Below are 15,393 nucleotides of genomic sequence, written 5' to 3'. Positions count from 1 at the left end.
TTAAAATAGTTTCATGGTAGAAATCGAAACGGAAAAGTTGTATCTGACAGAAATAGCTCGGACAAAGGTAGGCTGAAAGACAGCGCTACCACTGACAACATTTTACATCAAAATACCATACTTCGGGAATATCATTAAATAAATCCATGTCTTCAACTTCGTATTTCGATATGAGAATTTCTTCGACACTGTAAAAATGAAAGGCAAAAATAATACAACATTAGACATCGATAAAATAAACTTGTTATCTTCATACCTAACATTGCCAAAGGATTGAAGAATTTGCTTCACTGTTCGAATGAAATTTCTAGTGATTTCTACAAGTAATGTTTCCTGATAACAATTGAGAAAATTACCGATTAGATTTCCCATTGTACTCGATTATTTCATTAAGGTATTCACTATCGTATTCTACAAAGGTACAACCCTTCAATTCTCTTGATAAGTGTGGATATTGACCTAGATACTAGAGAGCTGCATTTCAGTTTCAAACGTTACCATTTCGATACCATTTTTGTTAATTTTTTTTACCAATTCCAAGCATAGATTTCATCAACCTACCCATCCGTTATCTATCCGTGGTTTCCAAATACCAACCTTCCCATTCCCAATTTAGAAATGTTATTGCATTTCCAACCATGAAATGAACGAAAGCAGAAAACTATTTCCATTCCATAGTGTTTGGCCCAAAATTGCCACTACAATACTGTAGAATTTTTACTTTGACGGGATTCTACCAGACCGCGGAGAGCCATTTTAATTTTTTGCTCGCTATCAGACTGCTATAAAGTTTATTTTTAATTGGACTAAATCCGTAGTTTTTCTACTATTCGGCTATACTATAGTTAAAGAATTGCTATACCATTTCTAAGTTTCAAATCAAGTTTTATTTTTGCAAGTTTCTATTTTGGCTATTTTAAGTTAGCCCTATTTGGGAGCTTTTATGTCCCGCTACTGTTCAGTACAAATTTTGTTTTCATACTACCCAAAAATGGGTTTACAGTTTCGAAATATTTCAAAGAAGAGCCGATGCAATCAGAGGGTCACGTGACAGAGGGAGTGGACTATATATGAAAAAGAGTACGACCAAGGTGATGTTTTATTCTATTTATGGCCGGACCCGTATTTCTCCTCTGGGTCCAAACACCGACCCTGAGACCCTCTCCCTAACTGCCTCGGCTCTGCTCAGTTACAATAGAAAATATTTTAAGTGTTTTCTTACCGTTCGGTTTCTACGAAAAGACAGTTTTATGGTTACATATGATACAGTTCTTTGGAAAATGCCGCTTTTAGCGTGTATGTGAGAAAAGTATCTTTTCTTTATTTGCTTTGATTTTGAAAGTTAAGATAGAGAAAGGTATTTTAGTTTAAAGGTTTATATTTTAAATTAATTGATTTTATTTTCTTAAGACGCTTCTAAAGTTTTTACACTCCCCCCGTGAATACGGAGGAGTGAACGAGGTATTCACTTAACTTTAAATTTTTGCGTCTTGTAATTCTAGATTATATAACAATTGTACTGGTCGTCTAACTATGTGACCGTTTACTGTTCGAATCATGCACGACCTGACTTTTTTATCTCTACCTTCCATGGTTTCAGTCACTAAACCAATTTTCCAACACTGTTTAGGCAGTTTATCTTCCATTAAAAGCACTACGTCTCCCGTTTTAATTTTAATTTCAGTTTTAACGCTATCACTATGGTGGGCAGATCGTAGCTGCATTAGATATTCATATTGCCAGCGCTTCCACAGTCGTTCCGTTAACAACTGTGTATATTTCCACCTTTTGGTTGCTGCTAGATGTGTTAAGCTAATTTTAGGTTCTTCGAGATTAGCCGGTGGCAAAGAGCTAACTCTTTTACCAATAAGAAAATGGGCAGGTGTAAGCGGCGTTGGCTCTTTTGCGTCGTTGTAGACATAAGTCAACGGGCGCGAATTGATTATTGCCTCTGTTAGCACCGTAGTCATTTCAGAATAATTTAATTTTGCCTGCCCTAAAATCTTTTTGAGAGTTATTTTTGTCGATTTTACCAGGCGCTCCCACCAGCCACCTTGCCATGGGGCGCGTTCAGTTATGTATTTCCAACTTATTCTATAATTTCCGAGGAAGTCTCGAACCTTATCGTTTTCAATTGAATCGTATAGGTTTCTTAAATCTAATTCCGCTCTTTTAAAAGTTTTAGCGTTGTCGGAATAGACAATGCTTGGGGTCCCCCTTCTCGCTATTGTTCTCCGCAATGCCAAAATAAATTCCTCGGTGGACAAGGACGAGACTAACTCCAAATGCACTGCGCGAGTAGTAGCACAGGTATAGAGGCATATATATACCTTAATAATTTTTTCTTTGTCTTTGGTTTTTAGGAGTAAGGGGCCCGCAAAATCTATGCCTACAATCATGAAAGGCATTGATTCTTCTATTCTTTCGCGGGGTAAGGGAGCAGCTTGCATATCTCCCCTTTTTGCCTTTAAACGGTTACACTTTAGGCAATTTTTGACAATAACCTTGGCCAACTGCCTACCTGCCCATATCCAATACCTCTCACGTAATTGCGTAATAGTATCATTTACTTCGCTATGTTTGACCTCTTCATGTGCTTTTATTGTTAATAATTTTGTAAATCTATGATTTTTAGGCAATATAATTGGGTGTTTGTTTTCATTGCTTAATCTACTTTCGTTTAATCTACCTCCGACTCGCATTACACCGTTTTGATCCAAAATTGGGCTGAGCGTAACAATTTTTGAATCTCTGTCTATCTTTTTATTTTTCTTCAAATTGCACAGTTCTTTCGTAAATTCCGATTCCTGAACTGATCTAACCCACAGAGTCTCCATTTTTTCTAGCTCCTCAGCTTCTACTGATTTGAATTTTGGAATTTCAATCCTTCTAGCTTTATTTAGAAACCTCATTGCATAAGCAGTAATTCTAAGAACCTTCGGCAGCGAACTATATTTATTCAAATCTATCAACTTGTGCATACCCATTTCCTTTTCATAGCTTACGGCGAGGACTGTTTTTCTTTCTTGTAAGTCTAAATTGCCAGGGAGCTCTAAGTGAACATCGGCGTCCGGCCACTCTTCTTTGCTTTTACTTAAGAAGGGAGCGCCTTTCCACCACTTTTCACTATTTAACAATTCTTTCGCAGTGAGTCCCCTCGTGGGTAGATCAGCGGGGTTATGAACCCCTGGACAATGACCCCAATTTTTAACGTCCGATAATTTTCTAATTTCTAGGGTCCTATTTGCTACAAACGGCTTCCAAGATTTATCTAATCCCTTAATCCAATATAAGGCTACTGTGGAGTCGGTCCACATGTAAATTTTGCTTACTTTTTGTTTGAAGACATTTTTAACATTGTTTACTAGCCTTGCACCCAAAAGGCAACCCATTAACTCTAGTTTTGGGACTGTTATTTCCGTAGTATTCCCGATAGTTTTTAGGGGCGCGATTTTAGATTTGGAAGTAATAAAGGTTACGCCAATATTTTCATTTGCGTCGACATATCTAATGTACACAACCGCTGCGTAGGCCCTTTCACTAGCATCACAAAAACAGTGAATTTCTTTTTCAATTATCTCGTTATCTGTTTCGTGATGGTAGTATCTAGGTAAACTAATGTCATTTAATTTTTCCAAATCACTACAAATGTTTTCGAATTCCGTTTTTAATTCTTGCTCTAAGGGTTTGTCCCAATCCGATTTTATTTTCCATAACTCCTGGAATAACAATTTCCCTTTTACAGTAAATGGTGATAGTATCCCTATAGGATCAAAAATCTGAGCCACAATACTAAGCACAGATCTTTTTGTCTTAGGAAGTTTCCTTGAGCTTTCCATTAATTTTGAAAATTCAAAAGAAACGGAATCTAATACCGTATTCCATTCCATCCCTAGAATTTTGATTTGATTTCCTTGATCTATAGTGGAAAATAAATTTGCCTGGCCTGAATTTGAATGCTTTTCCCACATTTGTTTTAATTGGGGCGAATTAGATTCCCATTTTCGAAGCTTCATGCTCGCTTTCAGCATGAGCTCTGCGCATCCCTTTGACACTTGATACGCGCCTTCAACACTTTCATCTCCACCTGTCAAATCATCTACGTAAAGGGTTTCGCCTATTGTTTCCTTCACTCTTGCATCTTCAATTTTGCTCATTTCTAAGTGCAGCTTTACAGTCGCAGCCAACAAGAATGGTGATGTCGTCACTCCGAATGGAACTCGCGTCATCCTATACTCTTTAAATTTGTTCGTGCTAATTTTGCCATTCTCCTCGACCACCCACAGAAATCTTACACTATCTCTATCCTCTTCAGCGAGGCCTACCATCAAAAATGCTTTCTCTATGTCACTAACAAATGCAATTTTATGTTGTCTAAATTTGAGTAAGAGCAACAATAGATCAGGATTTAAATTTGGCCCAGACTCTAAACAATCGTTCAGAGAAGGGGCACCCTTTACCTTTGACGAAGCATCATTCACCACTCTTAGTTTTGTGGTTGAATGGTCTCTTTTGACAGGTTGTTGGGGCATGTAGTAGACTCCCTGCTGAGTCTCTTCTATATCTAATGGTGGGACTTCTTCTATAATACCTAAGGCTATTTGCTCGTCTATGACCGCATTGTACGAGGTGTACAAGTTCATGTCCCTTGAAAATCTGTTCACCAACCCTTGGATTCTTTTTAAAGCTACACTTTTGTTGTTTGGCAAATTCTTTTTATCCACTTTCCAGGGTAACTTAACATAGTATCTACCATCCTTAAATTCCGTATTTTTCTTAAATCCCTCAATGATTTTCTGTTCATTTTGATTAAGCGTTTCTTCCTTGCTATTAATTCCCAAACTTTCTAGTTCAAAGAACTGTTTCAGGGTTTTGGCCACATTTCTTTGTTCAATGCTAATTCTCATGACAGTGGTTAAATTACTTCCTATATGTGAGGGATTCTCTTTTCTATTTGTGGGGCCCAAAATCACCCAACCAAACATAGTTTCTTGGGCTACTACTTGTGGGTTAAATCTTTCAAAATTTGTTTCTGCCATTTTCCAGTAATTATCTCCCCCCACTAGCATGCTAATTTCTGATAAGCCCAAGGGTGGATCTCTTGGGTCATCTGCTAATGGTAAACCCTTTTTAATCATTAATTCCTCAATTTCTGGGCAGTCCAGACTTTGAGTTGGATTTCAAATAAATGGAACAACTACAGCTACTAGTTCCAGCCATTTTTTGGGGTCTTTTTGGTTTTGCAAAGTTAATTTTACGCTTTTTCTCATTGCTTTCTTAGGAGTTTTTTCCATAAAAGACCCTACATTGTAACTTTCTTCTCTAACAACTGGTAGATTCAAATTTTCTGCTACCTCCTCAGTCACGAAAGTTCCCTGACTCCCCCCCATCTAAAACTATTCTAATTGGGGTTCTATATTCGACTTGGGATGGATTCAAGGCTATGGCTTTCGCTGTTTGTAAAACCACAGTCTTTTGAGAAGTTTTTATTGAAGTTTGGAGCGTGTTTTCTATAGTAGCAACGTTTGCATTAACATTGTCATTCCCGTTCGCACTGCGGTTTTCATTGTTTTGGTTTATATTTTCACTACTACTATTTTGACTAATCCCAATTACCTTAGGACTTGTTTTTAAGTTTGATTCATTTTTCTCACAAATTGCCATATTATGACCTTTACGGCAAATTCTGCAAGTGCGAAATTTGGAATAACAATTTTTTGCAGAATGCCCAAGCTTAAGACATATAAAACAGCGATTTGCATCCTGTATGAATTTTCTTTTATAATCCAAACTATAGTTTGTGCAATTTGAAGTTTTATGAGTTTGCTTTTGACAAAAGATGCAAAACACATTATCAATACTCTTTTCGATTTGTGCATGCAAGGCAGAGGCGGTAAATTTATTATTACTTTCAGCTCGGGTAATTTTAAATGGTTTATTTTTATTAATGTTACCTCGAGAATTTTCCGACTTATGGTCGGAAACTAAACTTTTCGCCATTTCTTTACTTTCTAGCTGTTTACGCAGAAATTTAACTATCGAGTCAGTATCCCACTGCTGTTTTAAATCGGTAATTTGACAAAACAATTCTCTCATATCTCTGGGTAAACATCTTAGAAGCTTTGGGCAAAGAAGGGAAACACTATCGGCAATATTAACCCCTGTTAATTTTAAGCTTCTGAGGCTAATCTCGACAGAATCAAGGAGTTTGCGTAGTGCTTTCAAATCATCCGAATCCACCACTGTGGTTAAATCTAACAAATTATTCATGTGAGCATGCTTTATCGCTTCATTGTTCCCAAATCTATCTTTTAAAATAAATACAGCTTCTGCATAAGAATTTTCCGATTCGAATAGCTCATCTACTGCTTTCGCCGCATCTCCTTCTAGATTCGAGATTAAATAATGGAATTTGTTTACCTCATCCATATCCGATTCTCCTATTAAAGTGCGAAAACGGTTCCAAAAGGATGTCCATTTCATTGGATCACCGTTAAATTTTGGCAAAGTAATTTCGGGTAGCTTAATGTTGGCTTTACTAGATGAGTTTTGAGAAATGGGCGTATTTGACGCAACGTTGATATTTGTCGCTCCATTGTTCTGTTGTCCACCTAACGTTGAGATAATACTATTCGCTACTGAATTCACTCCGATGTGGGTTCCTCCGTTAAGCTCTTTCAGCCTGCGTGCTGCGTTAGCTTTGACCGTTACGATTCTATCCAAGTAGTCTTCAGCTTCTTCAGCTTCCTTTTCTATTTCTTCATCGCCTTGCAAGAGACTAGAAACTTTATTGTTCACCCTTTGCAAGTTCTCCTCTTTCGCAGCTAACACGAGGGCCGCGTTTTCAAGCATATCGTACGTAGTGGTGGCACGTTCACTTTCATCTAACAAGTTTTTGATGACATTAATTTGCCTTGTTATTGAACTTTTAATTCCTTTCCGCGACGCTCTGGCCTTTTTCAATTCTGGATCTTGGCCACTATTACTTTGCTTAGCTCGCATTAAAGCTCCATCGGCATCCGCATAAACATCATCTTCCTCCATTTTTAATCGTTTAAAGTTCACTTACAATTTTTAATCGGATTTCTTTAGTCCAAAACTATTTTTCCAAAGGTTTCCCGGGTTTCGGCACCATGTAGAATTTTTACTTTGACGGGATTCTACCAGACCGCGGAGAGCCATTTTAATTTTTTGCTCGCTATCAGACTGCTATAAAGTTTATTTTTAATTGGACTAAATCCGTAGTTTTTCTACTATTCGGCTATACTATAGTTAAAGAATTGCTATACCATTTCTAAGTTTCAAATCAAGTTTTATTTTTGCAAGTTTCTATTTTGGCTATTTTAAGTTAGCCCTATTTGGGAGCTTTTATGTCCCGCTACTGTTCAGTACAAATTTTGTTTTCATACTACCCAAAAATGGGTTTACAGTTTCGAAATATTTCAAAGAAGAGCCGATGCAATCAGAGGGTCACGTGACAGAGGGAGTGGACTATATATGAAAAAGAGTACGACCAAGGTGATGTTTTATTCTATTTATGGCCGGACCCGTATTTCTCCTCTGGGTCCAAACACCGACCCTGAGACCCTCTCCCTAACTGCCTCGGCTCTGCTCAGTTACAATAGAAAATATTTTAAGTGTTTTCTTACCGTTCGGTTTCTACGAAAAGACAGTTTTATGGTTACATATGATACAGTTCTTTGGAAAATGCCGCTTTTAGCGTGTATGTGAGAAAAGTATCTTTTCTTTATTTGCTTTGATTTTGAAAGTTAAGATAGAGAAAGGTATTTTAGTTTAAAGGTTTATATTTTAAATTAATTTATTTTATTTTCTTAAGACGCTTCTAAAGTTTTTACAAATACCGGTTCTTCATCGGGAATTTTAGGAAAACAAGGGGGCTGAACAACTGTAGAAAAATCTGACTGGACTGGGGGACTCTTGCTCGCCTTTCGCCAAGTAGCATGAGTCACTTCCCAAAATATTTATTCCAAGAGTTTGGCGCCTATGTTATATAGCCATATATAGTCTAATACAGTCAAAGGCAGAGAGCTGCCATTACTCTGTGGCTAAACCCTTTTTAAGTCTTTTCAGAATTTTAGGATCTTCTGCATAGAAAGAAAATAGATTCTATCCAATTACCAAGCACTTCCAAACTAAAATGTATATCAATTTAACCACTTCCATTCCATATTGGCTTTTTCCGTCCATTCCCGATCCGAATATGTGATATTACTATAGAAAAAATATCCATTCCCACGGTTTTCCATGGTTACCACGGTAAATGGATATTTACCGTTTCCATGCAGCTCTCTACTTGATACGTAAAGGTGGCAGTGCATGAACGTGGCGTTATTTCTTACCTCAATGACGCCAATTCGAATTTTGCGATTGACGTTATCCATTTTAGACCAGAAAGTTTATCTAGAAAAGTGTAACTATTTTAATATAAGCCTCCCTACATCTTTAGTGTGTTTTACATATTTTTATATATATTTATATAAAACAAGATGGCTGACCTCTTTTAATTAGCCTGAAACGTCGCGTCAAATTTTAAATGGGCTTATTTCAGTCTTAAAGTGCGCGATCATCCCCTTGTCTAAGTTAGATCGAAGAGGGTTATGGGAGAGGTCACCTGCTAATCCCTGTGTATGACGCTTAACCCCTTCCGCTCCATCGGGTGATCAACCTGGTGGAGCAGATCATAAGATAAGAAGGGGACTCGTCCGTGTTCGGTATGCCGGTTCGGGTGTTCCATGGTTTCGCCCCTGGTTCCACCCGTTCCTTGCCCCGTTCCGCGAACGTTATGCTCGGCCGCTTCGCCCTCGCCCAGGTGTTGCCTTGGCCCGCCCCCGGTTCTGGCACCCCTCTGAGGGTCGAGGATACACGTCTGGACCCTTTGGCCCGGCTGTGCTCGGAGGGAACTCCCCCGTCCCTTCGAGCCTTCTGCTGCCTTAGGGCTCCTGTCGGGGCTTGCCGCCGACGGTGTAACGCTTTTATCACCAGCTCAAGGGGCGATGGCCGTGCCTGCTGGCCGATCCCGCTTGCCTTGACGGTGGTTCCGCTGGTACCATTCGGGAACAGAGATGAGCGACAATTAGGGGAGGGGGGGGGCTGATAAGACTCTCCCGCTAGGTTCGGCGCCTAATCAAATGTACTCTATCACACAAGCTTTATTACGTGCCCTCCTTTAATACTAGTTCCAAGACGCCTCTCATTTTACATTTCGTTCGTGTCCATTTTATTCCATAATAGTAGGAGAATTAATCCATAATCCAATCGGAACATTTATACTTCGACTTAAAGGTTTAAATAGAAAAATCAATAATTCATTCTAATTTTCTCTAGATTACTTGTTAGTCTAGTGGTTATGATCTATGGATAGAGTGATTTTGAATCTAATAATGTGCCTTTAAAGTATTCATTTCATGAAACCAAAACAAAAATGTGTTTTTTAGAAAAGTGTTCAAAATTCGAGCTGTTAAAGGAGGAAAGTTTAACTATATATTTTCTTAACTATAATCTATCTAAAACATTTTGACAAAACTCAGTACAAATATTGGGCCACTTTTTCTTAAAAGATCAATGCCCATATATACACATTCACAAAATGGAAGTATTTCTCTTAAAAGCAAATTGAGCTTACTTTTGACCAGCAGAAACTATGCAATATTACAGTGGATAGTTTTTTTACTTCGAATTTTGTTCTTTCTTCAATATTCTTTGAAAACACATATTAGTTATATTTTTCCTTTAGTTCTTGAAATTACCCGCAAGGTAATTCGAGGTTTACTAGTTCACCGTTGTAGTTATTATGACTCAAGAACATAAGCTAAAGTTGGCTTCAGTCTCATGATCCTAAAGCCTACAGCAAGGCGCCAAAAAGCGAGACGTGTTTTATTGGATTTTTGCCTATATACATCATTAAATTAAGTTATAAACAAATTAAACTTCCCAAAAGCAATAACTTCAATTAACTCGACGGAAGTGTAATTATAAATCGCTTAGAAACTTCTGCTGCACTTCTACGCATTAAAACACTAGGAAATTCAGAAAACCTACTTTACATTCGTGTTTGTTTACGTAGTATAGGGATAGACGTAATTTTCGAGGGGGGGGGCTATGAAAGAAGAGGCGGGTCATAGTGACTGAGGTAAAAAGGAATTACATATTTTTCGCCGTCCCCCCCGATCAATGCCCATATATACACATTCTCAAAATGGAAGTATTTCTCTTAAAAGCAAATTAAGCTTACTTTTGACCAGCAGAAACTATGCAATATTACAGCGGATAATTTTGTACTTTTGTATTTTGTTCTTTCGGTATATCTTCAATATTCTTTCATTAAAGTTCGCTTTGAAAACACATACTAGTTATTTTTCCTTTAGTTCTTGAAATTACCCGCACGGTGTACTAGACTTTAGTTTAAACAATTTAACTGAAGGTTTACTAGTAGGTTTTATGACTCAAGGACGTTTAGTTCCTCGTCATTCGTTCCGTTCTCACTCGAATAAAATATTAAAAGGCGTATGATTCCCGTTACACATAAACAAGCTAAAGTTGGCTTCACTCTCATGATCCTAAAGCCTACAGCGCGACGTGTTTTATTCGATTTTTGCCTATACACAATTAAATTAAGTTATAAACAAATTCAACTTCCAAAAAGCCATTAACTTCAATTAACTCCACGGAAGTGTAATTATAAACAGAAACTTCTGCTGCACTTCTAAGCATTAAAACACTACGAAATTCAGAAAACCAATTTTAGTTTCGCGTTTATTTACGTAGTACCAGGGATGGATGTAATTTTAGAGGGGGGGTATGAAAGAAGAGGCGGGTCATAGTGACAGAGGTAAAAAGGAATTATGAATTTTTTGCCATCCCCGTCCGCAACGTCATCGAAATGTAGTTTAAGTGAGCCAATAAGATCATTTAAAATTTTCGTTTCGTCTTCAACTAAATATTATAAGAATTTTAAAAATTTCACCAGCGAATAATAGTAGACTCGAAAACTACACTAAGCCTTGACTATGTATCAGCGGTATCCCGATTCCCGAGCCGCCGGCGGCTGAGCTCGCCGCATCCGCGAGAATAGAAAACATTCCTCGTAAAAAAAACAGATACATGGCGTCTTAAATAGTCCAAGCGAAAGCTACCCAGATTGATAAGATCTTTGTTCCTTACTCCCAAATAATCTTTGCTATTGTGAATAGTTTTATCTAAAGAATATTTTAGACATCCTACTCAGTCTTTATAGTAGTTCCCTAATTTATGAACCTGGTAAATTGGTCCTTAAGGTGGAAGAATCCCAAGGATCCGAAAGAGCTGCGTTACCGAATTTTGTTCCTCCGCGTAAGGGGAGGTTGATTCCTAGGAGATTGGAGAATGTCGTGTAGCTCCCCCAGGCACATGTTACGTACTTCGCGGTGAGGCACTGGATAGGATGAGCGTCTTCTTGTACTTTTCTGCGGTCGTTCAAGCATTCCAAATCTGTTTTTTTTTAAAGCTAGGGGTTGGTAAATTTTAAATTGTTTGATTGGAATTTTTCCACAATGAGGAAGAGAAAAAAGTTAAGAAAACCATACCTAGCTAGACGAAACAGACTCAACAACAGAAGAAACATCAAGTAGTAGTTCAGAAGACAATCAGGGCGGACTCCCTAAGGGCTGGAAGAAAGAAGTAGAAAGAAAATCATGGGCAACGAAAGGACAAATTGATGAATATTTCCGAAACTCTGAACGAAAACGCATAAGGTCAAGACCGGAATAGAAATAGTATTTGAAACAAACTTAGCAAGAGATCGGCATAACGAAATTTTAATTTTTCGAAGACGAACGCGGAGGAACAATATGATGCTAATTTTACGCAAGTGACGATTCCACAATCATATGACGAAGCGATAAACTCACCTGATAACCTGTAATGGGCAGAGGCCATGCATGAAGAAGTCAAAATGCTAAGAGAGAGAAACGTCCTATCTCAGGTATAAGACATCAAGAATCTAGGACCCATTAAGAGTAGACACTGATAGGTAGGACTGTTCACGAGCTCGAGCCAGCTCGGGCTTGTGACGAGTGAGCCGAGTTCGAGCCGAGCCGCCACTTTTGCGGCTCGATTAATTAACGAGCGAGCTTTTTAATGGTCGAGCCGACAGGCATCGAGCCCCTACGACTCGCGAGCCGGCTCGAGAGCTTAGTCACTGATATAGTGCTTTCCCTTTAGTCTTTATTCTCTCTACCAATAGCGTTCCGTTGTAATTTTACATGAAATAAAGCGTGGGAAATATCTCTCGTCTCTAAGCTTGAGCATATTTTACCGAGCGGGTTTTACTGAACCACTACATTTCTAAACATGGGATGGCATTTATAGTCGTTCTCAAGGTTGACGTTGGCAGTAGCAATATTTTTTAATCATGCATATATAAATCGAGTCGCCGTTCTTTTGACTCGAGCCGAGCCGAGCTTTTAAAAAGCTCGCTCAGCTCGGATCGTGAACAGTCCTACTGATAGGAGTGGAACTTTAATGATCGAGTAGAGGAGTGAGAAAGGCTGTTATCACAGTAAGTGATTCAGTCTTCAGTATGAGTTGAGATACGAAAGATAGTGGTTGCACATTTAACTTAATAATAATCTTTTTGTCTAATAATCTAAGCTAAAGCAAAGTAATCCGTTTATTTATTACCACATATTACAACATAATTCTCTTTTGTAAATCATGACCGCAATTAGATCGCCGCGGTTAAAGGTATGATCGGAAATGCTTCCAATTTTTGTTGCATGTTCTTTTTTTTGAGCGGCCAATATCTTTAGTATGGAGAAACGTTAACAATCATGCCGGATAAATAAGAATATTATTGAGGTGTACATGAGAGGGTAGGTAGTCCAGTTGAGTTGTTGGAACTATTAATAACACTTGAATAATTTATTATTTAAAATTTCAAGGACTGTTTAGTTGCTTATATATTAATAGCGATAGCTGCATATCCAGTAAATTAAGTGGGTATATAGATAGCCCTCGATTCGGAGACGTAAAATTTGGTTTCCCAACTTGTTTATATAATCACCATCGAAGCTAAAACAACGTACTGCAATATCACTTGCTACTGTGTTATTTGAAGCACAAATTGTAAACTTGAACTGTGTATTCAATGATGAAAACTATAATTGCGATGATGTTTCCCGTGGCGTAGAGGAGAAATACGCTTTTGGCTCCTTCGAAAGTCAGCTCTGTGTTCTCTGAAACCGGTTCAGTCCATTTCAAGAATTCCAGTGTGAAATACACGGGCATGGCTATCTTGTCTCCGTAACGTTGTTCAAAAGCATTCCTCATCCTGAACAATAATCATAAAACATTATGCTTATTTATTTTACTTATTTCGGTAGAGTATACGCGTTTCATTATGGGAACATTACTGGGTGCTGTCGTTGGTTTTTGGTAGTTTTTGCTAGCGATATCTAGCCTTCTCAAAAAGTAAGTAGTGCGCGTTTTGCGGCTTCTATACCTTTCCACATAAGCGGAAACAAATTATACCATCGTATATGAATTGCCTCAGTGATTTAAGGTTAATTTTTAAAGTTTAACAATAATTTTAAATTTAAGTAGACCGTGTTCATTCCATTTTTTAGGGATTAAATATGTTGTTGTTTGACGCAAGAACGACTCTGGGTTTAACTGGTTATTAACTCTTTATTAATTTAATTGAAACATTTTAGTTAATTTCCGGGAACGCTACTGACAACTGATATCTGAGAACAGATAACTGGGAACTGATCAACTGTGAACTGACCACAGGCAACTGACAACCGTTATCGGAATGTTATCCGGTTATATAGTTAAGGCATCGCGATAAAAAATAAAGATTACAAGAATGACGCGATGCATAAAAAACACAAGTATAGAAAATATAATCTGGATATAGATAAAAAACACAACCGGTATTATCTCTAATTTACAACAGTCCCTCTTAATATCGGTGGTTTCAATCTTCTATCCAGGGGGTGGTCATTCAATTATTTCCAGTCCAAGGGCTTTGACGCAGAAGAAGTGCTTCGGACGGAACAGGCTCTTTGTACAGATGTCAGCTGGCATTTCCTCTGTTGGTAGATACCGCAAGGCTATATGTCCCTGGTCGTAGGTGTCTCGAATGAAGTGGTGCCGGATATCAATGTGCTTCGTTCTGGCATGGAAAACAGGATTATGAACGAGTTTCTGGGCACCCTGGTTGTCGTTGTACAGCTCGATCGCCTGAACTGATACTCCAAGTTCGTTGAGAAGTCCCTTGAGATATATGGCTTCTTTGGTTGCGTCGGACATTGCCATATATTCTGCTTCTGTACTGGACAAGGCAACAGTTCGCTGTTTCCGGGCTTCCCAGGATACTGCAGCGCCGGCTAGTTTGAAGACATCCAGTATATGACTTCCTATCTTTCGGACAGCCTCCATAGTCTGCATCAACGAAACCCTGGATTGGCAATCCGGTCTTCCGATAAAGCAACCCATGATGAAGAGTTCCCTTCAGGTATCTTAGAACTCTTTTCCCAGCAATCCAATGAGTTTCGTCATAACTTGTGTTGAACTGGCTCAATGCGCTGACTGAATACGCCATATCCGGTCGTGATGACACTACCAGGTACATGAGAGAGCCGACCAGAGATTGATACGAAATACGACTGATGTCTTCTGCTACTGGGTGTTCCGGATTTTGCAACTTGTTGTTGGCATCCATTGGAGTCGCTATTGCTTTGGAGTCTTGCATGTTGAAACGTTTCAGGACCGTTTCTGCATATTTCGCTTGGGAAATCCGGATGGTATTTTGTTTTAAATCTTGGTGAAATTCCATTCCGAGACAGTGATGGATTGGCCCCAGGTCCTTCATATCGATTTTTCTCCCAAGTTCAATCTTTACTTCAGTCATCCAATCCGGGTTGTTGCTTGCAAGGATCAGATCGTCGACATAGACTCCAATGATCATAATATCTTCCGCGACTCTTAAAACGTATAAGCAGGGGTCGCTCTTCAATGGTGTCATTCCGATTTCCGAAAGTCTTTGATGTAACTTCTTGTACCATTGGCGGCCCGATTGTTTTAAGCCGTAGAGGGATTTCTTGATACGACAGACTTTATGTCCCTCTTCTTCCAGGTCGCTGGTCCATTTCTTTGCTCTGGCAATGATTGACTTGTCGAACCGGGTTGACTTGACGATTTGTTCGAGGGATTCTGTCAATCCTTCCGGGACGACCATATATATTTCCTCCTCGAGTTCGCCATTAAGATAGGCCGTGACGACATCCATCTGGTGGACTTCCAAACCGATTTCCACAGCAAGGGCCATAAGCAGTCTTATCGAGCTGGATCTAATGACGGATGCGAACGTCTCTTGGTAGTCGATCCCTGGTC

The 15,393-nt window shown here is 38.7% G+C and overlaps 2 protein-coding genes across 2 annotated transcripts; both read right to left on the bottom strand.

Moving 5' to 3' along the window:
* Positions 1 to 1,475: 1,475 nt before the first annotated feature.
* On the bottom strand, positions 1,476 to 4,907 carry LOC149692833 (uncharacterized). The gene has a single exon (XM_089868780.1). The coding sequence runs from the start codon at positions 4,905 to 4,907 to the stop codon at positions 1,476 to 1,478; it is 3,432 nt and encodes a 1,143-aa protein (XP_089724906.1).
* Positions 4,908 to 5,358: 451 nt separating this feature from the next.
* LOC149692832 (uncharacterized) lies at positions 5,359 to 11,481 on the bottom strand. The gene is made up of 2 exons (XM_089868761.1): positions 11,332 to 11,481; positions 5,359 to 8,421 (listed from the first exon to the last, which is right to left on the bottom strand). Exon 2 carries the CDS (start codon positions 7,042 to 7,044, stop codon positions 5,359 to 5,361), a length of 1,686 nt encoding a protein of 561 aa, XP_089724887.1. The 5' UTR covers positions 7,045 to 8,421; positions 11,332 to 11,481.
* Positions 11,482 to 15,393: the final 3,912 nt, after the last annotated feature.

This window comes from Phalangium opilio, unplaced genomic scaffold (genome assembly GCF_054372755.1).
Source record: "Phalangium opilio isolate 3A_F unplaced genomic scaffold, DU_Popi_V2 ptg000024l_1, whole genome shotgun sequence".
Classification (NCBI taxonomy): domain Eukaryota; kingdom Metazoa; phylum Arthropoda; class Arachnida; order Opiliones; family Phalangiidae; genus Phalangium; species Phalangium opilio.
This window is presented reverse-complemented; position numbering and strand designations above follow the sequence as displayed.

Excerpts from the sequence above, each read along its gene's own strand:
- LOC149692833 (XM_089868780.1), bottom strand. The coding sequence starts at position 4,907 with ATGAGAATTAGCATTGAACAAAGAAATGTGGCCAAAACCCTGAAACAG.
- LOC149692832 (XM_089868761.1), bottom strand. The coding sequence starts at position 7,044 with ATGGAGGAAGATGATGTTTATGCGGATGCCGATGGAGCTTTAATGCGA.